Genomic DNA, 25,522 nt, shown 5'->3' with positions numbered 1-25,522 from the left:
AGATCACAGCAGTTATACCATTTCCAAGGTCTAAGCTACGTCATTGTTTACAGGTTGAATGATTCTCATTGGCTAAGAAACATGAAAGCCTAAACAATTTAACACATGTGAGGAGATAGGGGTGTCTATCGCCATTAGTCAAGATAGTTGTCGTCCACTCATTAGATTTAGGTCTGTGGTGGCCTCGCAGGTTAGAGAAGGGCGTCGTGTTGTCTGGTCCGAACGTCCAGAACCTACATAGAATGTCATACGCACACACACACAAATAACAGACACTAGCAAATAACAGCTCCCATCAAGGCTGAAGAGAATCTGAGCTCCTTATTATCAGTTAAGTATACCAAAACAAAATGCTAAAACATTCACTCGTTTGGGAGAAAAACAGATAACTGGCATTTACTCCCAAGGAAGGAAATATACTGGAAAGAATACATTTTAATACAACAATTAAAGTTCGATAGTAACGCTCAATATAGCTTGACCATCTGTCCAGCGAAGGATCATATGTGTCCACGCTGCCTTTAGGACCCTCTATAAACCTTTCTACTGATCCCAGAGAAAGAGACAAACGGCCTTGTGGGTTACGTGGCCTTCGTGTCCTGCGTGTACTACGTGCAATCTCAAAGTAAGATTGGAATGCACCTAAAAGAAACTGGTTACTTACATCACATGCATTTAAGAAAATACAATCTCACAAGCACAAAGAAACTAAAAATTATTATGTGATAATGAATATATTTATAAAGGAAGTATATAAGCATTCAAAAGGATATATGATTATAGATGTACAGTCCCCTCCAAAAGTATTGAAACGGTAAGGCAAATTCCTTTGTTTTTGTTGTTCACTGAAGACATTTGGGTTTAAGATCAAAAGATTAAAATATGAGACGAGTTCAGAATTTCAGCTTTTATTTGATGGTATTCACATCTAGATGTGTTAAACAACTCACGACATACCACCCTTTGGTTGAAACCACCCATTTTTCAAGTGAGCAAAAGTATTGGAACAAATAATCTTAAAGTAAATAACATTTAATATTTGGTGGCTTAACCCTTGGTTGCAATAACTGCCTCAAGCCTGCGACCCATCGACATCACCAAACAGTTGCATTCTTCATTTGGGATGCTTTTCCAGGCTTTTACCACAGCTTCTTTCAGTTCTTGTTTGTTTCGGGGTGTTTCTCCCTTCAGTCTCCTCTTAAGGAGGTGAAATGCATGCTCTAATGGGTTAAGGTCAGGTGATTGACTTGGCCAGTCTAAAACCTTACACTTTTTCCCCCTGATGAAGTCCTTTGTTTTGTTGGCAGTGTGCTTTGGATCATTGTCCTGCTGCATGATAAACTTCCTCCCGATTAGTTTCAATGCATTTCTCCGTTATTTGGCAGACAAAATGTTTCTGTTCACTTCTGAATTCATTCTGCTGCTACCATCATCAGTTACATCATCAATAAATATTAATGAGCCTGTTCCAGAAGCAGCCATGCACGCTCAAGCCATGACATTACCTCCACCATGCTTCACAGATGAGCTTGTATGCTTCGGATCATAAGCAGTTCCTTTCTTTCTCCACACTTTGGCCATTCCATCACTTTGGTAGAGATTAATATTGGTCTCATCAGTCCATAAGATTGTGTTCCAGAACTTTTGCGGCTCATCTCTGTACTTCATTGCAAATTTCAATCTGGCCTTCCGATTCTTACTGCTGATGAGTGGTTTGCATGTTGTGGTGTGGCCTCTATATTTCTGCTCTCTGAGTATTCTTCGAACAGTGGATTGTGATACCTTCATCCCTTCACTGTGGAGGTCGTTGGTGTTGTCACTTACTGATGTTTTGGGGGTTTTCTTCACAGCTCTCACGATATTTCTGTCATCAACTACTGTTGTTTTCCTTGGCTAACCTCTTCGACGTCTGTTACTCAGTACACCAGTAGCTTCTTTCTTTTTCAGGACATTCCAAATTGTTGTGCTTGCTATGCCCAATGTTTGTCCAATGGCTCTGGTCGACTTTCCTTTTTCTTCTCAGCTTGACAATGGCTTGCTTTTCTCCCATAGACAGCTCTCTGGTCTTCATGTTGGTTTATCCTCTTTAACAGGAAATGCAGTCTTTATAGGTTTGAACCAAGGAGGAAAACTTAGACTAGTCAAGCAGAGCTATTTAATGTTTGTACAATCAACCTAAAAGGCAACACCTAGGCAACAATAAACATCTGTAAGTCACATGTTCCAATACTTTTGCTCACTTGAAAAATGGGTGGTTTCAACCAAAGGGTGGTATGTCGTGAGTTGTTTAACACATCTAGATGTGAATACCACCAATTAAAAGCTGAAATTCTAAACTCTTGTCTCATATTCATCTTTTGATCTTAAACCCAAATGTCTTCAGTGAACAACAAAAACAAAGGAATTTGCCTTACCGTTCCAATACTTTTGGAGGGGACTGTATTTGAAGAGGCAAGGGATTTTGACCAACCCTTCAAAACTAACTTTAGCTGGACAATAACTTTATTCTAGAGCTGCTGTAAAGCCAAAACAATCTGTTACTTTAATTTCCTATAATCACTGTAAAGCTGATTTGAAACAATCTACATTGTTAAAAGCGCTATATAAATGAAGGTGACTTGACTTATGGCTTGTAACTTTGTTTTTTTTTATGCTAATGGAGATAGTAAATTGGGAAAAGTACTTCTGAAACCCAGACCATGAATGACATTCTTCCAACAGTATTTTGTGATTTGTTCTGTAGGAGAAGATTATTTCACAGCAAGCCCACGGACGGCACGAGCTGGCGGTCAGCCGGAGCAATAACGACAGAGATAATGCCAAGCGCTGTGTGGACATTTGGCTAAAAATGCCAGGTCTGTACTGTTCTGTAACTCCAGCTAATATGAGTGTGTGTGTGTGTTTGGTTCTGGTGCTCATGTTGTCTGGGTTGCTCAGGATTACAGCCAGGCAGCATTAACTCCTGCTCACTGTGGAGACGCAGATCGGCTCCTGGTCCGGCGAGGGCTTCTCCACAAACCTGCCCGGTCATCAACTGCGGCCGAGTCTACGACAACGTGCCTTTGCTTGAGGGACATCTGAAACGGTTGCAAAAATGCTCAGATTTCTTATATTTACAGTTGAATTGCACATTTACAACTTTCACCCAGCTTTCCTGTTGCTCAAACAGTAGAGCGATGGCGCTTGCAACGCCAAGGTCATGGGTTCGATTCCCAGGGAAAGCAAGAACCAACTGATAAGAATGTAAAAATGTGTAGCTTGAAATGCAATGTAAGTCGCTTTGGATAAAAGCGCCTGCCAAATGCATTCATGTAAATGTAAAAAAAATTTTTAACTTTTGTTGTTAGCTTTGATCATTCCCCCTGTGACCCCACGATCACCCTGAAGGGCAGCCCGTCCTCTGTCTACGCATGTGTGGCCTGTGGACGCCACTTCAGCTCTAAAGAGGCATGGACGGAACACCTGGAGTCGAAGGTTTTAATTTTCATTCATATTTTCAGCTTTCATGTTTTTATTGATGTTAAAGTAGTCTTTACATTTTTTTTTCCCCTAATCATTTTTTTTTACAGTTAACATGTTAATGCATCGTCTTAAAGCTGCAGTCCGTAACTTTTTTTGGGTTAAAAATTATCCCAATTAAATTTGAGCAAGTACATAACTAGCCAGTGTTCTTGCCGTAGCTCGATTCAAAACGGTAAGTAATAATGTTTATAACTCCAGTGGTACTGGTGTATTTCAGCGGGAATTTGTTTGCGTCATTACGTCACATCTGTACACACACATCTGTACACATAAAGCAGAGTCTCGGCTAGTAGGCTGTGAGTGTGAGGATGCTGGAGGTGGACATTTATAGCCTTTTCTCACAGCACTTGATATAATTAAACTTAATAATTTGAGGGCGGATACAGAAAGGTTCAAACGACAATCACCAGTGACAATTAGAGACTCACCCGCTGTTAAATGCAAAAGACTTCGGAGTGGCGACAGAAGAAAAGAGACTGCAACGGCCCATGCGAAAACAAGCATAAATATCGGAAGGACATTGAATGTCGTCACGCAATGCTGACGTTGAACATTAACAATTTGAGAACAAAGTATAATTTGCACGGTTTTACGTGATGTGATAACTTATAAGCGATGGTTAGATTAAATGAGCGCGATTTACTGCAATGCTTTTTTTCCCCTTAGTTGGTCTGAACAAAAGGGGATGTTACTAGTTTAGATTACAATTTCCGTGATTCTTATGTTGGTCATACTTCCAAAAAGAATAATCTGTGATTGTGAATGCCAGTATCCACACCGGCGCGGTGACTGACAGACGCACACTCTCCTCAAACATTGTGTTCATCCGCGCTGTGCCGTGCCGAGGCACAACCCACGTAAAGTTGATAATTCCACGAATGACTGCAATTGCAGATTTCGAACAGAGATGGCGACAAAGAGGAAAAACTGCGGACTGCAGCTTTAATTGTCTTTATAATGGAAATGTTACGAAGAAGTGGCATAAAGTTTGCTTCGTCTCTTGATGTGTGCTTGATGTCATCTGTAGGTGTCCTCCTCTGACGCGAGTGGCCACAGCCGTTCCCAGACCTATCAGCTGATCGTGTGCTTTGCATGTCCTGCCTGTTACCTCCTCTTCAACACCAGGGACGAATGCCTTCAGCACATGTCTGCAAAAAACCACTTCACTCAGTCCATCTTTCTCTGTGGTGTGTGCTCTTCAACAATCAAGTCAAAACTACACATGCATCATGATCTTTCCAGGACTGTAAACAAACGGACTGGACGACACAGCGAGAAAAATACATCTTGACATTTTTTTTTCATGCATCTTTGACCAATTCCTGTTTGTTTTCAATAATATCAGCATTCAGCTTTCTGATCAAGTTTTATCATTCATTTATTTAACCCTGCATTTCATGTTTTTGTCTTCCAGAAGCAAAACCGTCAGCCGTGCCCGTGCCAGTTCCACGGTACGCCAAGAACCGTTTAGTCGCTCTATGTAAGGATATTAGCTTCAACGTCAAGTGCACAGTCTGCTCTAAGGTGCTCGCCTCGCATATGGAGGCCAGAGCACACTTCAAGTGAGTCTATATGGGTGTTTTCTTGGATTAAAAGTGCTCCTATTTAATAACTTCAGAATGAATTTACTCACCTCCACGTCATGCAAGATGTTCATGTCTGTCTTTCTTCATTGGAAAAGAAATTAAGGTTTTTGAGGAAAACATTCCAGGATTTTTCTCCATATAGTGACTTCAATGGGGTCCAGATGTGAGTTTCAGTGCAGCTTCAAAGTCTCGACACGATCCCAGCCGAGGAATAAGACAAACCATCGGTCATTTAAAAAACAAACAAAAAAAAAACAGTTATATACTTTTTAACCACAAATGCTCGTCTTGCATTAGCTGGGATGCGCCACACATTACGTAATCATGTTGAAAGTTCACGCGTGACGTAGGCGGAATTACCGACCCAATACAAACATGCAAAGACGAAGTCAAACGTCATATAAAAAAAAAAAAAAGGTAAAACAATGATGTCGGATGATTTTGAAGTTGGAGGAGAACATGAGATGGAGTTTTACCGCGTGACCTTTACGTAATGCGTGAAGTCGTGGACGTTCAAGACGAGCATTTGTGGTTAAAAAGTATATAAATGTTTATTGTTTTTTATAAAATGGCCGATGGTTTGTCTAGATAAGACTATAATAATAATAATATAATAATAATTCCTCGGCTGGGATCGTGTCGAGACTTTGAAGCTGCACTGAAACTCACATTTGGACCTTCAAACAGTTGGACCCCATTGAAGACACTATATGGAGAAACATCCTGGAATGTTTTCCTCAAAAACCTTAATTTCTTTTCCACTGAAGAAAGACAGACATGAACATCTTGGATGAAATGGGGATGAGTAAATAATCAGGAAATGAATTCTAAAGTGAACAAATCCACCTGGATCTTTGAGATCCAGGTTTCGTTGTGCACTAACAACTCTATGCTTCTTGTTTTGTTTCCCAGTGTGCAATGCAGACATGGCTGCGCCATTGCCACTGCCGATCAAAGCGTGGCTGACATCATGAGGAAGATGGCGGTGACGGGTCAATGCTCCTCATGCCTCAAACCTTTTCTTAGCGTGGCTCAGATGGAGGAGCACAAAGAGCTCATGAAACACGAGGTGGAGAGAGTCGGCAGCATGACCAGAGGTCTTCTTTACTACAGCAACTACTGTGAAATCAGAAATGCTCAGAAGGGCATGGCATGTGGGGCTACAGAAAACTATACAAATGGGCCTTTAGCCAAGCGAAAAAGACCGGCTAGCTTAGATTCCCAAGCCAAACCAGGAAAACGATTACAGCTCGCCTGGTTCTGTGAATGCGGTCTACGCTTCACCGAGGAGGAAACGGCAAAGAAACACATCCAAGCGGCAAATCAGATCTTCCACAAATGCGCCGTCTGTGGAAAGTTAATGGGAGAATCGTCTATAACGCGCTTGCATATGAGCCGGTTCCACGGTGGCGCTCATTTATCCAACTTTCTTTTCCACTGCAGAAAGTGCAAAGTGGAAATGCCAAGGATGGAAGACATCATGGCTCATATTGGTGTGAGCCATAGAGGACACAACTATTACCAAGAAAGAGAAGACGCGTTAGACGAGCGTGTCTCGTCTAGCATGTCCCCTAAACCGTCAACAAGTGCGGAAAGCAAAATCCTCAGGCCAGCAAGTTCCTCTCGCGTCTCACCTCCGAAAGTCGAGTCTTGGCTCTGTCGAATGTGTGAGGATCTCTTCGACTCGGAGGCGTCGGTGCGAACACACTGCGGGGATTTGAGCAGCCATAGTTTCCAAAGGTTCGCTTGTGGCCACTGCCCGCAAAAGTTTTTTAAAGAGTCCACTTTGCGACGCCATTGCGCCAACGAACACGGTGGCGACATTGTCCTCCGCTACTTCTGTGGACTCTGCGAAAGCATGTTGTATGACACCGAGAACGAGTTTCAGGAGCACTACGACAGTCTGCATAGCCACGACTACTACCGCTTGGAAACGGCTGGGAATAATTCCCAGGCGAACGCTGTTGAGAGTCCCATAGCGGGTACGAGTCCGACTCCTTCACAACTTTGTGCTTGCATGGGCTCTGAGAAAAGCAAAGAGGAAAGGAAAGAAATTTTCACAAAGTGCATGAAACAGTTGGCCGTCGAAAATAAATGCAGATACTGCTGCCGCCAGTGCGACAAAAACACGCCGGCCTACGCGGAGATGAAGACACACCTCCTCCTACACCACAAGACCCAGGGCAGTGAGAAACGGTTTGATGTTCTCTGCACCATTTGCTCACAGAGCCACAAAGATGTGCCCAGTTTCCATTCACACTACCATAAGCATCACTGCCAGTCAGAGCCTTGCGCTTGTTCCCGACCCAACGCCACAGACGATAAACCAGCCTCCACCGGCAGTGTTATAACCGCTGAGGAGATCTTCCCTCAGAGTAATGGTGAGGAATATGCAGTATCAAGTTACTGGCTTGGTTTTTCCAACCTTAAAGGAGTAGTTCACAAATTTCCTGATTATTTACTCATCCCCACGTCATGCAAGATGTTCATGTCTTTCTTTCTTCAGTCGAAAAGAAATTAAGGTTTTTTAGGAAAGCATTCCAGGATTTTTCTAAATATACTGTAGTGACTTCAATGGGGTCCAACGGGTCGAAGGTCCAAATCTGAGTTTCAGTGCAGCTTCAAAGTCTCGACACGATCCAGCCGAGGAATAAGAGTCTTATCTAGACAAACCATCGGCCATTTTCTAAAAAAAATGTAAAAAATACTTTTTAACCACAAATGCTCGTCTTGCACGTCAAAGACTTCATGCATTACGTAATCACTTCGAAAGGTCACGCGGAAGTACCGACCTAGTGTTTACTTTGTTTACAAAGCAAAGATTAAGTCAAACGCCATTTACATTTTTTTATTTGAAATTTTCACTTGAATTTTAAAACGATTTTGAAGTGGGAGAAAATGAGACTTTTCCGGCTCCATCAAGTTACCGCGTGACCTTTCCAACGTGATTACGTAATGCGTAAAGTCGTGGACGTTTAAGAAGAGCATTTGTGGTTAAAAAGTAAATATATTTTAAATTTTTTTAGAAAATGCCTGATGGTTTGTCTAGATAAGACACTATTCCTCGGCTGGGATCGTGTCGAGACTTTGAAGCTGCACTGAAACTCACATCTGGACCTTCGACCCGTTGGACCCCATTGAAGTCACTATATGGAGAAACATCCTGGAATGTTTTCCTCAAAAACCTTAATTTCTTTTCCACTGAAGAAAGACAGACATGAACATCTTGGATGACGTGGAGGAGAGTAAATCATCAGGAAGTTTTCATTCTGAAGTGAACTGAGCCAATAGAGCGCTGTAGTGATGACATTTTTTTAGGCCAACTCGTAGGTTCGCATCACCCTGATGCCCTCGACAAAAACCCAATTGGATTTTCCATTGGCTTTTGGATTATTGCAGAAAATACAACAAAAGCTTATGATCTTCCACGTTTTGTCTTCGTGATAATCTTCACAAACACAACTTTTGAATGTAGAAGAAAAAACTAAACGTAGGCTGTAAACGAACAACACTGCTGTCACATGACGTCAACATCACCATTACTAAGCTCTTTCAGTCTTTAAAAAAAAAAAAAAAAATCCTGAAAGTTTAGTTGGAATAGTGTGCAAACGTGTGGTTATGAACACAACAAAGCTGTGAAAGTGAGTAGATGAGTTCATCTCATCCTCTAGTCCCATTGAGACACTTGTTAGCAACCTTTTTCAAGACAAGTAAAAGCTTTTAAAAAAAGTCACAAGGGGTCATTTCTGATGTATTCTATAATATGATAATATCTTGAGCTTGTGTTCACCACAGACCTTATTTCTGGCAAAACCCCAAATAATCCATTGACTTCAGGATGATGGAACCGGATGGTTCTGGGTTTTGGCCTTCAAAAACACATCCCTGCAGCACAGCATTGAATTATACACTTACCCTGAGCCATAGAGAGAGAGAGTTGCGACACTCCCATAGACCGCCATAGGAACTTTGGAATGCGGAAGTAACGCGTGTCGTGGAGCGGCCAATAGTTCCAAACACTGATAGTTTCTCCATTGAACCCCATTCATTTTCAGTGCTTCCGAAGTACGCTCGCTGGTAAATTAATGAAATTACTGTATTTTTTTACTTTTACACACATTAGCCGACCTCTCGTAAATCTAGTCTGTAGTTATATTTTATGTAGCCAGTTTTAGTAAATGTTTATTGGAAGATAATAGGTTCATTGCAGCGATAGCTTACGTGACCAACACTTCACTAACGTTAGCTAACTTACGGTAACTGATGTATATAATATTTTTAATAACATTTTATATGTATGTATATATATATATATATAGCCTATATATAACATTATATATACATACACACACACAATTCATTTATTTAAATGGGTTAGGGTTATGCATATATGTGCTTATATGTATTTAGGAACATAGTTAATTCACTCATTAACTATCTCTCTCCGGTTTCATTTTATGAAGAATATTTTTCGGTTGAATATTTACCGAACATTGCTGTATATAGTCGTTGCTTTCTAAGTTATGGGAGCAGTCTATTTCCCTCCTAAATTATTCATTTGTACATGCACAGCGTAATTATTTATATTTTATGTTGGTTGGAATTGTGAACGGACCGCAGACCTCTTTGCGTGATCACGAAGCGGAATTTATAAGCAAGATCACGGGAATCAATAGCCTAATACAGCCCAGTTGTGCTAAAATAAATATCATGAGACGTCCATCATCAGATGAATGACATGGAAAAGTTAAGTTAGAGCCGCTAAAGCCAGTGGTACTACCCATGCGAACATGAACACTAGCGTTTCCCTCCAAAAATATAGCCTATAAACTTATCTAAGTTGTCACCCTGCCTCTCCAAATGCAAAACTGACATTAACTAAATGCAATAACAGCTGAAAAAGTACTTGGGTGTGTGTTTTATTTTATATTTACCGTTTAATAATGCAATCGCTGCTGTCTGTCCATAGAAGAACATGACAGCCCGCGTATGTTGTGGAACTATTGGGGCTTACATGAACCATGTGACAGCCGTCGCGGCGACATCAAAGCGTGTCGCAACTCTTTCTCTCTATGGCTCTGCACTCACCTAAAGGATTATTAGGAACACCATACTAATACTGTGTTTGACCCCCTTTCGCCTTCAGAACTGCCTTAATTCTACGTGGCATTGATTCAACAAGGTGCTGAAAGCATTTTTTAGAAATGTTGGCCCATATTGATAGGATAGCATCTTGCAGTTGATGGAGATTTGTGGGATGCACATCAAGGGCACGAAGCTCCCGTTCCACCACATCCCAAAGATGCTCTATTGGGTTGAGATCTGGTGACTGTGGGGGCCATTTTAGTACAGTGAACTCATTGTCATGTTCAAGAAACCAATTTGAAATGATTCGAGCTTTGTGACATGGTGCATTATCCTGCTGGAAGTAGCCATCAGAGGATGGGTACATGGTGGCCATAAAGGGATGGACATGGTCAGAAACAATGCTCAGGTAGGCCATGGTATTTAAACGATGCCCAATTGGCACTAAGGGGCCTAAAGTGTGCCAGGAAAACATCCCCCACACCATTACACCACCACCACCAGCCTGCACAGTGGTAACAAGGCATGACGGATCCATGTTCTCATTCTGTTTACGCCAAATTCTGACTCTACCATCTGAATGTCTCAACAGAAATCGAGACTCATCAGACCAGGCAACATTTTTCCAGTCTTCAACTGTCCAATTTTGGTGAGCTCTTGCAAATTGTAGCCTCTTTTTCCTATTTGTAGTGGAGATGAGTGGTACCCGGTGGGGTCTTCTGCTGTTGTAGCCCATCCGCCTCAAGGTTGTGCGTGTTGTGGCTTCACAAATGCTTTGCTGCATACCTCGGTTGTAACGAGTGGTTATTTCAGTCAAAGTTGCTCTTCTATCAGCTTGAATCAGTCGGCCCATTCCCCTCTGACCTCTAGCATCAACAAGGCATTTTCGCCCACAGGACTGCCGCATACTGGATGTTTTTCCCTTTTCACACCATTCTTTGTAAACCCTAGAAATGGTTGTGCGTGAAAATCCCAGTAACTGAGCAGATTGTGAAATACTCAGACCGGCCCGTCTGGCACCAACAACCATGCCACGCTCAAAATTGCTTAAATCCCCTTTCTTTCCCATTCTGACATTCAGTTTGGAGTTCAGGAGATTGTCTTGACCAGGACCACACCCCTAAATGCATTGAAGCCACTGCCATGTGATTGGTTGATTAGATAATTGCATTAATGAGAAATTGAACAGGTGTTCCTAATAATCCTTTAGGTGAGTGTAGATCAGTTACACCAGTCTGGACAAATTTGACTGTTTTTCATGATTTGAAAAAGAACTGTTATGTGCAATCACAGTAAAAATGTGTTTGTTTTTGTTGTTGTTCTTTAGTGGAGGAGTTTCAAGATGTGAATAATGCCGTTACCTCTAATGCTCTCGATGTTAAAAAAAAAGTGAGCGTTTCGCAAGATTTTGAAGATGAAGGTAGGTCTTCACCTTTCTCTTCTCTGGTTTTTCGGTACTTCCATAATATTTCATTTTAGATTTGCAATGTTCATTTGATCTTAGTGCTGTTACATGGAAAACATGACCAATCTGTATTTCTCCATAGATTCGTTTGATCATGACATGAAACTGGCTTTGGCCTTGAGTGCGGATGAGGCCATGAAATCAAAAGAGTTGGAAATTGGTGGGTCATCATGAGTCTAGACACGTCTTTCTGGTGTGTTGTTTCTGAACCGTGTGGTTTCTGAACCACTGTATTTCTGTAGTGTTGAGAGTTCACTGTTCATGCATTAATCAGATGTTTATTTTGCCAGCTTTGCATGCATGAAGAGTATTATCATTGTGGGTATGTTTCATTTTTATGAAACTCCGTCTCAGTGTGATATTTATTGTAATGGATGGGATTTATGAGGGTCTCAGGAGCACATATATGGTGCTGGGTTTGGGTGTAGCCACACAGATGTTGAAATTGTCAAGTTGAACATTGTGTCACTGCATCTGTCATCATGTTAGTATGAGTAATCACTGACTGGATGAATTATAAATCTGCATACAATTTGATCGATACATTGTAACAATATACAAAAACAATATAACTGATTTTTTTCCCATTTTCTCATTTTGCAGAAATGGAAGAAGCATTGAAAAGAAGCTTACAGGAGTTTTGATGAGGAAAGAGAAACGGACCTGTTTTCCCATGTCGTCCATGCACTGTAGCCATTAAACATGTATTTCTTTTCTTTCTGTGTTTTTCTTTTAAGTTCAAATAAAGGAAAGTAATTAAAATGGCGTTTGCCTGTTCCTGTCTGAGCATTATCTTATTGTGTTCTGGTTATTGTCTTTTCTCTGATGTCATCTTGGCTCTTGACCCTAAAGCGGATCCCACCCTCCTCTGAAATCCCAGAGATGAACTCCTACACTCGTGTCTGAAGGAGTGAAAAACCGAGGGCAGTTCCAGCCCATGTTTGGAGATGTTACTCAAGAGCGCTGGAAACCGCTAGAAGGTGGTCGATAGCGCTGAGGAGTCGATTCAGTTCAGAGAATCGATTCTTTTTGGGCGATTCATTCCAACAAACGGTTTCGAATTTAATGAAGCGATTCTTTTGAGTCATCACAAAGTTTTCATTTGTTCATTTGAGTTCATGTATTAATATTTTGTTGATTTTGTATTGTACTACTGTTTGAGCGTTATTTAAAGATGTCTTACATTACTTTTAATTTATAGAAATGAAGGAGCGACACTTTGTCATCTGCAAAAGTGTTACATTTCGGCGCTTTTACTCTCTAACTTGCATGTTTTGTGCCAGATTTATGTTTTACCTGCTCGAAAAAATATTGTTAAATGTCACTTTACAGTGGCACAGTGATTTGCAAACGCTGTGCGAATCGATTCTTCTGAATCCGTCTAAGTGAACGATTCCCTCGCTGACCGGACATCGCTATATTGCTCGGGTCGGGTGTTTCTCTCATATATATATCCTATAGGTCACTGCATCCGTTAAACATTCATTAACGCGACGAGCAGCAGATATGGCACAAACTAAAATTAACGCTAAAATGAACGATAAAGGCAAGTTCACCCGAACCATGTCAATGGCGGACCGGTCCGGACGCTTACTGGAAAATCTGGATCAAATTGAAATGAGGTGAGATTAGTGGATATTGACTCTTGGGATCGTTTCTCACGAGATCTAAAATGATCCATGAGGATTTGCTCAAATTTAACTGTTGTTTATTGACGCAACTGAACAGTAACAGTTTTTAAAACATTGCAAATGCAAACTTTTTATCGTGCAAACATTTCTGTTTTCAACACGTGCATAAATGTGGAGTATGAAAAATAGGTTTTGTTTTGTGGAATGCAAAACAATATCGAGTCCGTCTGTAAACTATAATATCCCATCTTTAAATCAAACGCCTCGAGTATGTACTAACATTTAAATGACACAATGCACGTTTTCACATTGTAACGTTACTTAGAGCTATTTTAAAATACATGCATGTCAATTGACACCTCTAAAGTGTGACCAATATGTGATTTTCTGTGAGTTATTGTCACAACGGGGCTGGAGATCTGTAAGAATTAAGGTCAATTAAAGTCAAAATTTGTTGTATTGAGTTCATCAACCTTAAATAAAGAATGTTTATGAATTCTGTCCTCCAGAAATGTATGGTAAGAATACATGATAAAGCCTCGCTATGAAGTGAAGGTGGTTTTGAACTGACCTGATTCAGGACTTTTACAATTTAGATAATCAAACTCCATTTTTAAAAGACATTTTTGTGTAATTGGTGATGTAAAACATAAAAAAATATAATTTTGGTCAAGCTCAGGTAAATAAATCTAACCATTTATTAAACAAAATCAATGAAATGGTACATCAAAAATGTCCACTTTGTTAGGGACAAATGAACAATGATTCTCATTTATGGGCACTGTGTACATTTTCTTAATAAACTCATGTCCTTTTGTCCCTTTAAAAGCCTATCAGATAATAAATTATCAGAATATATACATTTTTCCTTTTCAGATACAAATGCCTAAAAGGATTTTCTTGTTCACTTTTTAACGTACATTATTGATACTCCAATACATTTTCACTGTCACTGAATTGTTTTTATTTTTATGAAATTATTGTTTAAAAAACTGCTTAGAGTTGATAAAGTGATAGATTGGACAAAATAGTAACAAGTGGTATAAAAAAATAGATGATTTCCTATTTCTCACATACACCCAGTAACAATATTCCTTTTGTTTCAATTGGTTTTGATAGGAAACAATATGTTAAACATTACCAAATAACTTTAAATACACTATGTCTTCAACTTTAAACCTAAACTGATTTAACATGTGGACATTCTGACCTAGAGTCAGCCACTGTCTGAGAAAAACAAGCTAACACAGAAGATTTATCAAATAAACAATATCACAGTTTTTAAATTGTAATTGTTAAAATATGTATTGGTTTAATGTTGCCTCAGAGTGGAAGTGGTGAGGTTAACCACAATGAAATTTGACATAAAATCTGTCAAAATAGTTAAGATAATCGAGGATCTCTCACACACACACACACACACACATTAGACATAATGGTTTTTATACTGTACAGACTGTATATTTTATCCCCTTACACTGCCCCTATCCCTAAACCTACCCATCACAGAAAACATTCTGCATTTTTACATTTAAAAAATAATAATAATTCTGTATGATTTATAAGTGTGTTTACCCATGGGGACCTCAATTTAGGTCCCCACAGTGGCACGAGTCCCCATGAGTCTGTGTGCTTTCAGGTTTAAGTCCCCACCGAGATAGAAAAACATGTACACACACACACACACTTGCCCAAGTTGTTGATGACTGCTTTATGATATGATGTCATTTAGCTTTTCCAACTTTCATTATAAGTCAAAAATAAGAGAGTGGACAATAACTCTTGGGACACACTTAAAACCTTTATTATAATTGTTCAAATAAATGTAATAACTGAAAAAACTCTATACATTAGAGAGAATCATGACTAATAATGTGGCGTGTGTGTGTGTGTCTCAGGGTGGAGGCGTTTCGCGAGGAAGCCACTGCTATGGAGCAGGAGAGAGAGAGCTTGATCGAGATGATCCAGTCCATACAGAACAGCCAGGAGATGAGGAACATCTGTGACGGTAAACTGCTCGAGTGCTTTAGCGGCTGCTAATGGATCACGCATTAGCGCTCATCTGACCGTGTGTTTCAGGGGAACGGGAAGAGCTCTCTCTGACCGCCAGCAGACTCATGGGCAGGGCTTTGACAGTGCACGTGTCTGTGGACACCATCAGGAGTGGCCAGCAGGAGGAGGCCCTGAAGAACGCCATCGCCATGATTGATGAGATCGCTGGGAAGCTGCTGGAGGACATGGAGGCGTCTAGGAGAAGACTTCAGGCTCTTCACGCCGCGTGTGTGACCGACGCTCCACCCGTGCCTGTGGACCAGAAGTTTCAGAGCGTCGTGATCAGCTGCGCTCTGGAGGACCAGAAGAAGATCAAGAGGCGTCTCGAGACCCTCATCAGGAACGTGGACAATGCCGAGAAAACCATTAAAGTTATGGATAACCAGACAGTTGATTATTCTAGTCTTGCCAACGGCAAATAAAGTGCATTAGTGCCTGACCACTTTTTCTATGGCCTTGTTCCGGAACTATTTTTCCCATTCATTTTCCCCATATGTAAAAAAAAAAAAAAAAGTGTTCAGGTGTGTCCCAATAATGGATGCGTTCCAACTATTTTCCCCATTCATTTTTCCCATTTTGTAAAAAAAAAAAAAAAAGCGTTCAGGTGCGTTCCAATAATGGATACGCTCAAATAATGGATGCGTTCCAATAACGGATTTGTTTAAAAAAAAAAAAGGCAGTCAGATGCGTTACAATAATGGATACGCTCAAATAATGGATGCGTTCAGGTGCGTTCCAATAATGGATGCGTTCCAACTATTTTTCCCATTCATTTTTCCCATTTTGTAAAAAAAAAAGCGTTCAGGTGTGTTCCAATAATGGATACGCTCAAATAATGAGCGTATCCATTTGAGCATATCAATTATTGGAACGCACCTGGACGCCTTTTTTTACAAATCCATTATTGGAACGCATCCAATAATGGAACTTGGATGTGATCAGGTGCGTTCCAATAATGGATACGCTCAAATAATGGATGCGTTCCAGTAATGGATACGCTCAAATAATGGATGCGTTCCAATAATGGATACACTCCAATAATGGATGTGTTCAAATAATGGATACACTCCAATAATGGATGTGTTCAAATAATGGATACACTCCAATAATGGATGCGTATATTAATGGATGCAATGATGGATGCGCTCAAATAATGGATGCGTTCCAATAATAACGTTCCAATAATGGAAACGCTCAAATAATGGATACGTTCCAATAATCCTCAGGTGCGTTCAAGTTGATGGCCAAACGGATCTTTATAAAAATTCACATTGTAGTTTCAGATATAATGTAACACGGATAACATTACATAAAACATTATTTTTTATCATGTTAAATGTTGATTATTAGTCACTCAAACCCCTTTAATTAAACCTCTCTATTTAACCGTTGGTCAATCACATCCGCCGATAGTATATTGTTGTAGTATAGTAGTATTCGTAGTAATACGAATAAATAAAATAAATTTAAAATAAATAATAATAATAATAAAAAAATCTTCTGTACAGCATCATGGGTAATGTAGTTTTTTTTAAACAAATTCAGCTGTTAAAAACACGGTTGTTTAAAAAATAAGTTGAAATAATACAGGCCGATGGCTTTGACAAAAGCACATACCATCGGTTAACACCATCATAACTGTGTTTATAAGTGATCATTAAAAATCAGTTATGGAGAAAATGAATGGAGATTTTACTTCCGGAACCCGACTTTTGCTCTCTATAGAGGTTGAGCGGAATCACGAGCATTAGAATATGTGCCTTTAACACACACGCACACACACGCACACACACACACACACACACACATACAGATATGTAAAGGTGTCATTACATTATTTACCACTGTTGGCCTCTTGGTCACATGCATATTTATTTTTTTATTTACTTCTAGCCTATGTATTTAACGTCATAAACCCTTTGTTATAGGCCTACATATAATTAGTTACTAAATTATATGTTTGACATTGACCCATGACAGTTTTTTCCTAATGTTTTTTAACCAATAATAATCAATGTGAATTCAGTCAGTGTTCAGAAGTGATTCTGTTCTAACATTCCATCTAAAGCCTCATGAATATTATTTCTCTCGCATGTGTGTGTGTGTGTGCGTGTGTGTGTATTTTTAGCGCAGCTGCACGTGGTGTTCCTACACGTTCTCTACATTCTAATTAGAACGTTCGTCTCGCTGGAATCTCACATTTGAGCGTCAGGTTTGACTCTCTGAGGAAACATTACAGCCTGAGTCAAACTGCCTGAGAGGGTTCTTGATTTTAGATTTGTAATCGCTATCAGGGACCGTTTAGCCTACACGACAGCATTTTCAACTAAAAATGGGAAACTTTCTATGTGTTTTGGACGTTCGTTTACACAACAACGGTGTTTTGGGGGCATGAAAACGCAAACTTTTGAAAACGGGTTACAAAGTGCAATTTTTTTAAACCGATACTGTTATCATATGCAATATCACATTACTGTTCAGGCGCTTCGTGTTTCGTCGCCATCGACTGTCCTGACAGCAGAATACTGAGATTGTTTTGACAGCATTGTCTTCTGTACACGGACAAAGCAAAGGAAAAACGTTTCCGTTTTAAGTACATCGTTGTCGTGTAAACAACCCTTAAAAATGAAAAATAAACTTTTAACAGATTTAACCATGGTCCACACACACCTTTTGACCAATACATTGCAATGACATTTTCAGGGTTTTTTTTAAACAATTGTAGAGATTTAAACAAACAGCATTTAAAGTAATTTCACTCATAACTACACCATTTCCATGATTTTTTTTTAGCCTGAATAGAAATCACAATTCTACAATTCTCTAAGGTTTATAACTTTTGCTTTATAACTAAGCCAATTAACAATTTATTAGAACAATATTCCTTTTTTTTTATTAATGCCTTGCGATACAGTTCAAGTTTAAGACACAACACAAGGTGGCTCCAACAGCTTTATGATAAAAGATACCCATGTTCAATCAAACAAAATACAAATAATAATAAATAAAATAAAAACATGGTTTATTAGTCTGGATGTTTACAGGTGCCAATCAGTGTAGCAAATCAAGCAAAGTTACACTTGTGTTCAAAAGTTTGGGGATTTTTTTTGTTTTGAAAAAGTCTTTCTGCTCACCAAGGCTGCATTTATGTGATCAAAAACACAGAAAAAACATTAATAATGTGAAATATTATTCCGATTAAAAGAAATGTGAATATATAGTAAAGTGTAATTTATTCCTGTGATCAAAGCTGGATTTTCAGCATCATTACTCCAGTCTTCAGTGTCACATGATCCTTTAGAAATCACTCTAATATGATGCTTTGCTGCTCAGGAAAAAAATTATATTATCAATATTAAAACTTGTGATGCTTTTGTGGAAACCATTATTTTTTTCCCCAGGATTCTTTGATGAACAGAAAGTTCAAAATGTGTTTAAAATAGAAAACTTTGATAACATTATATATGTCTTTACTGTCACTTTTGATCAATTTAATGCATCCCTGCTGAATAAAAATATTTTTTTTGTGGTGGACGTGTGAATATTTATTTCTGGATTTATTTTATATAGTTAAATATTCACAACATTGTTTCGTAATTATGCACACATAAGGTCGTCACAGAAAAAAAAAAAAGTACAATTAAGTCAAAAGACTACAATAGATTCTTTATTTTGTCCATTTTTAACAACAACCCAAACCCAGAGCAAAGGATCACGTGTGAATCTGAACTGAGCATCATACTGTGAAAACTCACTGCAAATGACACTAAAACTGCAGGTCGTGACGGGTGATTATTAACATCTACGGGGAAGTCATCAATACATCAGTATAAAGAAGACTAAAACAGAAAAGAAAACATTTTCAAAGCACTTTTCATATTAGAAAAAAAAATTATAGTTGTATCCTCACTGAATATTTAAGATAACCTATTAATAACATGATCAGGAATTCCATCAGAGAAATAAAGTGCCTTTAGTCCACTGTAGTATCGTCATATGAACATCAGTAATGATCAGGGATAGCGCTGTAAACATGAAGGCCGAGTACCATGTTTCCACATTCAAACATAAATGCAAGACATGCGTTTCATGAATAAATATATTCAATCAAAAGTTCAGGAATCCCCACAAAACCTGCGGAAAACGCTGTCAATCCATCAGAGATTATAACGTTGAAACGTCCTTTGATTCACTCACATTTAAAGCATAAACTCAGAGCGCTGTCTTGATCGATGGACCCAAATTAAGTAACACATTTAGCACATAAGTTTCATTAACATCAATTCAACACTTGCACTGAAACGCCTCTCCTCCAATGATTGGTTGTGTTCACTCAAGTGCGTGTGAATGGCTTTAGTGGTTAAGGCTTGTTTTAGTCATGGATCCTCTAGAAATCTGTTTACATGAAACATAAGCTCCTGGAATGGTTTTCCTGTACATATATAAAGCCTAAATACTGTATCTGTGCAATTTAGCCCAAGATTAAACACGAGGAATCGGTGCTAATCTGGATAACCGTATTCTAGACACTTTAAAGTGAGTTTTATACACTTATGATTCTGGGAGGATGTTGACGAAACTCACTGAAAATATGTGCATTTACTTTATGGATTCCAGTAATTCACACGAGATAACAGACGTCATGTAGATGCAGTTTCATGAATGCATAAGTGATATAATGATTGAAGCGTGTAGCAGTGAGAAGGGCTGGGCGATATGATGATGATCACTGTGATCACACACAGCGTTAATAGCATTTACACTTCAGTAGCAAGATCACCGTATTCTATGGCAAGCCGTTTGAGCTTAAATTGTTCCCAGCGTTACTCGTCGTAATTGCATTTTTACTAGTAAGAATTAAATTAGAGAGCTCTACAATTCAATTCTTTCTAGTAACAATTATTATTAGAGAGCTAATTAGTTTATACTAGTCATGTCTCCGTTGACTTCCATTCATTTTTGATTACAGAGCTCTCAAATATAATTTTTACTAGTAAAAAGACGAAATAAAGATATGTATAATTGCAGAGCTCTGTAATTGAATTAAAGAGCTCTGCAATTGCATTCTTACAAGTAACAACTGAATTAGAGAGTTCTCTAAGTCAGTGGAGACATATGACTAGTAAAAATTAATTTGTGCTCTCTAATTGGAATTGTTACTAGTAATAATCGAATTAGAGAGCTCTTTAAATGTAATTGTTCCTAATAATCGAATTAGAGAGCTCTTTAAATGTAATTGTTACTAGTAATAATCGAATTAGAGAGCTCTTTAAATGTAATTTTTACTAATAATCGAATTAGAAAGCTCTTTAATTGTAATTTTTACTAGTAATAATCGAATTAGAGAGCTCTTTAATTGTAATTTTTACTAGTAATAATCTAATTAGAGAGCTCTTTAATTGTAATTTTTACTAATAATCGAATTAGAAAGCTCTTTAATTGTAATTTTTACTAGTAATAATCGAATTAGAGAGCTCTTTAATTGTAATTTTTACTAGTAATAATCGAATTAGAGAGCTCTTTAATTGTCATTTTTACTAGTAATCATCGAATTAGAGAGCTCTTTAATTGTAATTTTTACTAGTAATAATCGAATTAGAGAGCTCTTTAATTGTAATTTTTACTAATAATCGAATTAGAAAGCTCTTTAATTGTAATTTTTACTAGTAATAATTGAATTAGAGAGCTCTTTAATAGTAATTTTTACTAGTAATAATCGGATTAGAGAGCTCTTTAATTGTAATTTTTACTAGTAATAATCGGATTAGAGAGCTCTTTAATTGTAATTTTTACTAGTAATAATCGAATTAGAGAGCTCTTTAATTGTAATTTTTACTAGTAATAATCGAATTAGAGAGCTCTTTAATTGTAATTTTTACTAATAATCGAATTAGAGAGCTCTTTAATTGTAATTTTTACTAGTAATAATCGAATTAGAGAGCTCTTTAATTGTAATTTTTACTAATAATCGAATTAGAGAGCTCTTTAATTGTAATTTTTACTAGTAATAATCGAATTAGAGAGCTCTTTAATTGTAATTTTTACTAGTAATAATCGAATTAGAGAGCTCTTTAATTGTAACTTTTACTAATAATCGAATTAGAAAGCTCTTTAATTGTAATTTTTACTAGTAATAATCGAATTAGAGAGCTCTTTAATTGTAATTTTTACTAATAATCGAATTAGAAAGCTCTTTAATTGTAATTTTTACTAGTAATAATCGAATTAGAGAGCTCTTTAATTGTAATTTTTACTAATAATCGAATTAGAAAGCTCTTTAATTGTAATTTTTACTAGTAATAATCGAATTAGAGAGCTCTTTAATTGTAATTTTTACTAATAATCGAATTAGAAAGCTCTTTAATTGTAATTTTTACTAGTAATAATCGAATTAGAGAGCTCTTTAATTGTCATTTTTACTAGTAATCATCGAATTAGAAAGCTCTTTAATTGTCATTTTTACTAGTAATAATCGAATTAGAAAGCTCTTTAACTGTAATTTTTACTAATAATCGAATTAGAAAGCTCTTTAATTGTATTTTTACTACTAATAATCGAATTAGAGAGCTCTTTAATTGTAATTTTTACTACTAATAATCGAATTAGAAAGCTCTTTAATTGTAATTTTTACTAGTAATAATTGAATTAGAGAGCTCTTTAATTGTCATTTTTACTAGTAATCATCGAATTAGAGAGCTCTTTAATTGTAATTTTTACTAGTAATAATCGAATTAGAGAGCTCTTTAACTGTAATTTTTACTAGTAATCATCGAATTAGAAAGCTCTTTAATTGTAATTTTTACTAGTAATAATCGAATTAGAGAGCTCTTTAATTGTCATTTTTACTAGTAATCATCGAATTAGAAAGCTCTTTAATTGTCATTTTTACTAGTAATAATCGAATTAGAAAGCTCTTTAACTGTAATTTTTACTAATAATCGAATTAGAAAGCTCTTTAATTGTATTTTTTACTACTAATAATCGAATTAGAGAGCTCTTTAATTGTAATTTTTACTACTAATAATCGAATTAGAAAGCTCTTTAATTGTAATTTTTACTAGTAATAATTGAATTAGAGAGCTCTTTAATTGTCATTTTTACTAGTAATCATCGAATTAGAGAGCTCTTTAATTGTAATTTTTACTAGTAATAATCGGATTAGAGAGCTCTTTAATTGTAATTTTTACTAGTAATAATCGGATTAGAGAGCTCTTTAATTGTAATTTTTACTAGTAATAATCGGATTAGAGAGCTCTTTAATTGTAATTTTTACTAGTAATAATCGAATTAGAGAGCTCTTTAATTGTAATTTTTACTAGTAATAATCGAATTAGAGAGCTCTTTAATTGTAATTTTTACTAATAATCGAATTAGAGAGCTCTTTAATTGTAATTTTTACTAGTAATAATCGAATTAGAGAGCTCTTTAATTGTATTTTTACTAATAATCGAATTAGAGAGCTCTTTAATTGTAATTTTTACTAGTAATAATCGAATTAGAGAGCTCTTTAATTGTAATTTCTACTAGTAATAATCGAATTAGAGAGCTCTTTAATTGTAACTTTTACTAATAATCGAATTAGAAAGCTCTTTAATTGTAATTTTTACTAGTAATAATCGAATTAGAGAGCTCTTTAATTGTAATTTTTACTAATAATCGAATTAGAAAGCTCTTTAATTGTAATTTTTACTAGTAATAATCGAATTAGAGAGCTCTTTAATTGTAATTTTTACTAATAATCGAATTAGAAAGCTCTTTAATTGTAATTTTTACTAGTAATAATCGAATTAGAGAGCTCTTTAATTGTAATTTTTACTAATAATCGAATTAGAAAGCTCTTTAATTGTAATTTTTACTAGTAATAATCGAATTAGAGAGCTCTTTAATTGTCATTTTTACTAGTAATCATCGAATTAGAAAGCTCTTTAATTGTCATTTTTACTAGTAATAATCGAATTAGAAAGCTCTTTAACTGTAATTTTTACTAATAATCGAATTAGAAAGCTCTTTAATTGTATTTTTTACTACTAATAATCGAATTAGAGAGCTCTTTAATTGTAATTTTTACTACTAATAATCGAATTAGAAAGCTCTTTAATTGTAATTTTTACTAGTAATAATTGAATTAGAGAGCTCTTTAATTGTCATTTTTACTAGTAATCATCGAATTAGAGAGCTCTTTAATTGTAATTTTTACTAGTAATAATCGAATTAGAGAGCTCTTTAACTGTAATTTTTACTAGTAATCATCGAATTAGAAAGCTCTTTAATTGTAATTTTTACTAGTAATAATCGAATTAGAGAGCTCTTTAATTGTCATTTTTACTAGTAATCATCGAATTAGAAAGCTCTTTAATTGTCATTTTTACTAGTAATAATCGAATTAGAAAGCTCTTTAACTGTAATTTTTACTAATAATCGAATTAGAAAGCTCTTTAATTGTATTTTTTACTACTAATAATCGAATTAGAGAGCTCTTTAATTGTAATTTTTACTACTAATAATCGAATTAGAAAGCTCTTTAATTGTAATTTTTACTAGTAATAATTGAATTAGAGAGCTCTTTAATTGTCATTTTTACTAGTAATCATCGAATTAGAGAGCTCTTTAATTGTAATTTTTACTAGTAATAATCGAATTAGAGAGCTCTTTAACTGTAATTTTTACTAGTAATCATCGAATTAGAAAGCTCTTTAATTGTAATTTTTACTAGTAATAATCGAATTAGAGAGCTCTTTAATTGTCATTTTTACTAGTAATCATCGAATTAGAAAGCTCTTTAATTGTCATTTTTACTAGTAATAATCGAATTAGAAAGCTCTTTAACTGTAATTTTTACTAATAATCGAATTAGAAAGCTCTTTAATTGTAATTTTTACTAATAATCGAATTAGAGAGCTCTTTAATTGTAATTTTTACTACTAATAATCGAATTAGAGAGCTCTTTAATTGTAATTTTTACTACTAATAATCGAATTAGAAAGCTCTTTAATTGTAATTTTTACTAGTAATAATCGAATTAGAGAGCTCTTTAATTGTCATTTTTACTAGTAATCATCGAATTAGAGAGCTCTTTAATGGTCATTTTTACTAGTAATAATCGAATTAGAGAGCTCTTTAACTGTAATTTTTACTAGTAATCATCGAATTAGAGCTCTTTAATTGTAATTTTTACTAATAATCGAATTAGAGAGCTCTTTAATTGTAATTTTTACTAGTAATATTTGAATTAGACAGCTCTTTAATTGTAATTTTTACTAATAATCGAATTAGAGAGCTCTTTAATTGTAATTGCTACTAGTAAGAATAGGCTTTATGCCACAGCTTCACTACTTCCTGAACTTCAGCCAGCCATTTGTTTCCTGTCTGTCATTATTGGACAAACTGATTAATCCAGGTGTGCCTGATTATTGTTACTGAGGCCAGGCACACCTGGATTAATGAAAAGAAATTCTTGTTATTATTAATTATGCATCAATGTTTTTGAAAAAGAAACTATAAGAATATGATTGCTCAATGGTTTTTTTTAATGCTCCTGCAATGTTTTAGTAAAAAATAGTACAACAATATATGTAACCAAATACTGATGTTTAGTTTTTATTACATTGGTGCATATGAATGAAAATGATTAAAAATAAGTTATAATATAATTGCAATTCTGTTCATTTAATTAAAAAAAAGATTTTTACTGCATGTTAGTGTGAACATTTTAGTTTTATGCCACTTCAAAGTAAATGCATATATATATATATATATATATATATATATATATTAAGATAAATGTGGAATATCTCCATAGAGGCTTAATAATATCAATATATATTTTTAGTAGCTATATCGCCCAGCCCTAGCAGTAAGTGTATGATGATGTCGTGTGCTTTAATATCTGAAGCATTGTCAGCAAATGAATAATAATAAAAAATAAAAAAGTTAAACTTCCTTATTCCAAAAGAATATGTTTATATAATTCATCTCTTGCATTTGGTATTGAGTTCGAATATGACAGAGTCTCAGAAGAGCATATTGATGCATATCAAGGATGTTGATTGCATTTGAAATAATATCTAAAAAATATGACTCGTTCAACCATTTACTGACGCTATTTACATTTCGGACAAGTAGAAACATTTTGGCACTGTGTTAAATGTCACGGATTTCAGTAAGTCGTTACTTTACTACAT

General features: G+C 36.2%; 2 protein-coding genes across 4 annotated transcripts in view; both read left to right on the top strand.

The window, feature by feature from the left end:
• The window catches only part of znf451 (zinc finger protein 451), a 29,955-nt gene extending 17,532 nt beyond the window's left edge, over positions 1–12,423 (top strand). For 2 of the 3 annotated variants that reach the window (XM_056261912.1, XM_056261913.1), the window contains exons 5-13: positions 2,744–2,855; positions 2,938–3,085; positions 3,348–3,474; positions 4,550–4,709; positions 4,937–5,084; positions 6,021–7,489; positions 11,521–11,613; positions 11,741–11,818; positions 12,262–12,423. In XM_056261912.1, the coding sequence (XP_056117887.1) occupies positions 2,744–2,855; positions 2,938–3,085; positions 3,348–3,474; positions 4,550–4,709; positions 4,937–5,084; positions 6,021–7,489; positions 11,521–11,613; positions 11,741–11,818; positions 12,262–12,302 (2,376 nt within the window). In that variant the 3' untranslated portion in view covers positions 12,303–12,423. Of the gene's footprint in view, positions 1–2,743; positions 2,856–2,937; positions 3,086–3,347; positions 3,475–4,549; positions 4,710–4,936; positions 5,085–6,020; positions 7,490–11,520; positions 11,614–11,740; positions 11,819–11,948; positions 11,981–12,261 lie in introns of all 3 variants that reach the window. The other variant, XM_056261914.1, reaches the window with a different exon arrangement.
• A 642-nt stretch (positions 12,424–13,065) lies between these two features.
• On the top strand, positions 13,066–15,914 carry bag2 (BCL2 associated athanogene 2). Its single transcript, XM_056261916.1, has 3 exons — positions 13,066–13,280; positions 15,188–15,297; positions 15,369–15,914. Exons 1-3 carry the CDS (start codon positions 13,165–13,167, stop codon positions 15,761–15,763), a joined length of 621 nt encoding a protein of 206 aa, XP_056117891.1. The 5' UTR covers positions 13,066–13,164; the 3' UTR covers positions 15,764–15,914.
• The last annotated feature ends 9,608 nt before the right edge of the window (positions 15,915–25,522 follow it).

Source organism: Rhinichthys klamathensis, unplaced genomic scaffold (genome assembly GCF_029890125.1).
Source record: "Rhinichthys klamathensis goyatoka isolate OS25496 unplaced genomic scaffold, OSU_Roscu_1.1 h1tg000188l_1, whole genome shotgun sequence".
NCBI classification, from domain to species: domain Eukaryota; kingdom Metazoa; phylum Chordata; class Actinopteri; order Cypriniformes; family Leuciscidae; genus Rhinichthys; species Rhinichthys klamathensis.
The sequence above is the reverse complement of the archived record's forward strand: the minus strand, read 5'-3'. Positions and strand labels throughout refer to the sequence as shown.

Bases quoted from the DNA above. Each gene is read 5' to 3' on its own strand.
- bag2 (XM_056261916.1), top strand. From the start codon at position 13,165: ATGGCACAAACTAAAATTAACGCTAAAATGAACGATAAAGGCAAGTTC. The intron at 13,281-15,187 runs GTGAGATTAGTG...TGTGTGTCTCAG, and splicing joins CTGGATCAAATTGAAATGAG to GGTGGAGGCGTTTCGCGAGG. The intron at 15,298-15,368 runs GTAAACTGCTCG...CGTGTGTTTCAG, and splicing joins GATGAGGAACATCTGTGACG to GGGAACGGGAAGAGCTCTCT.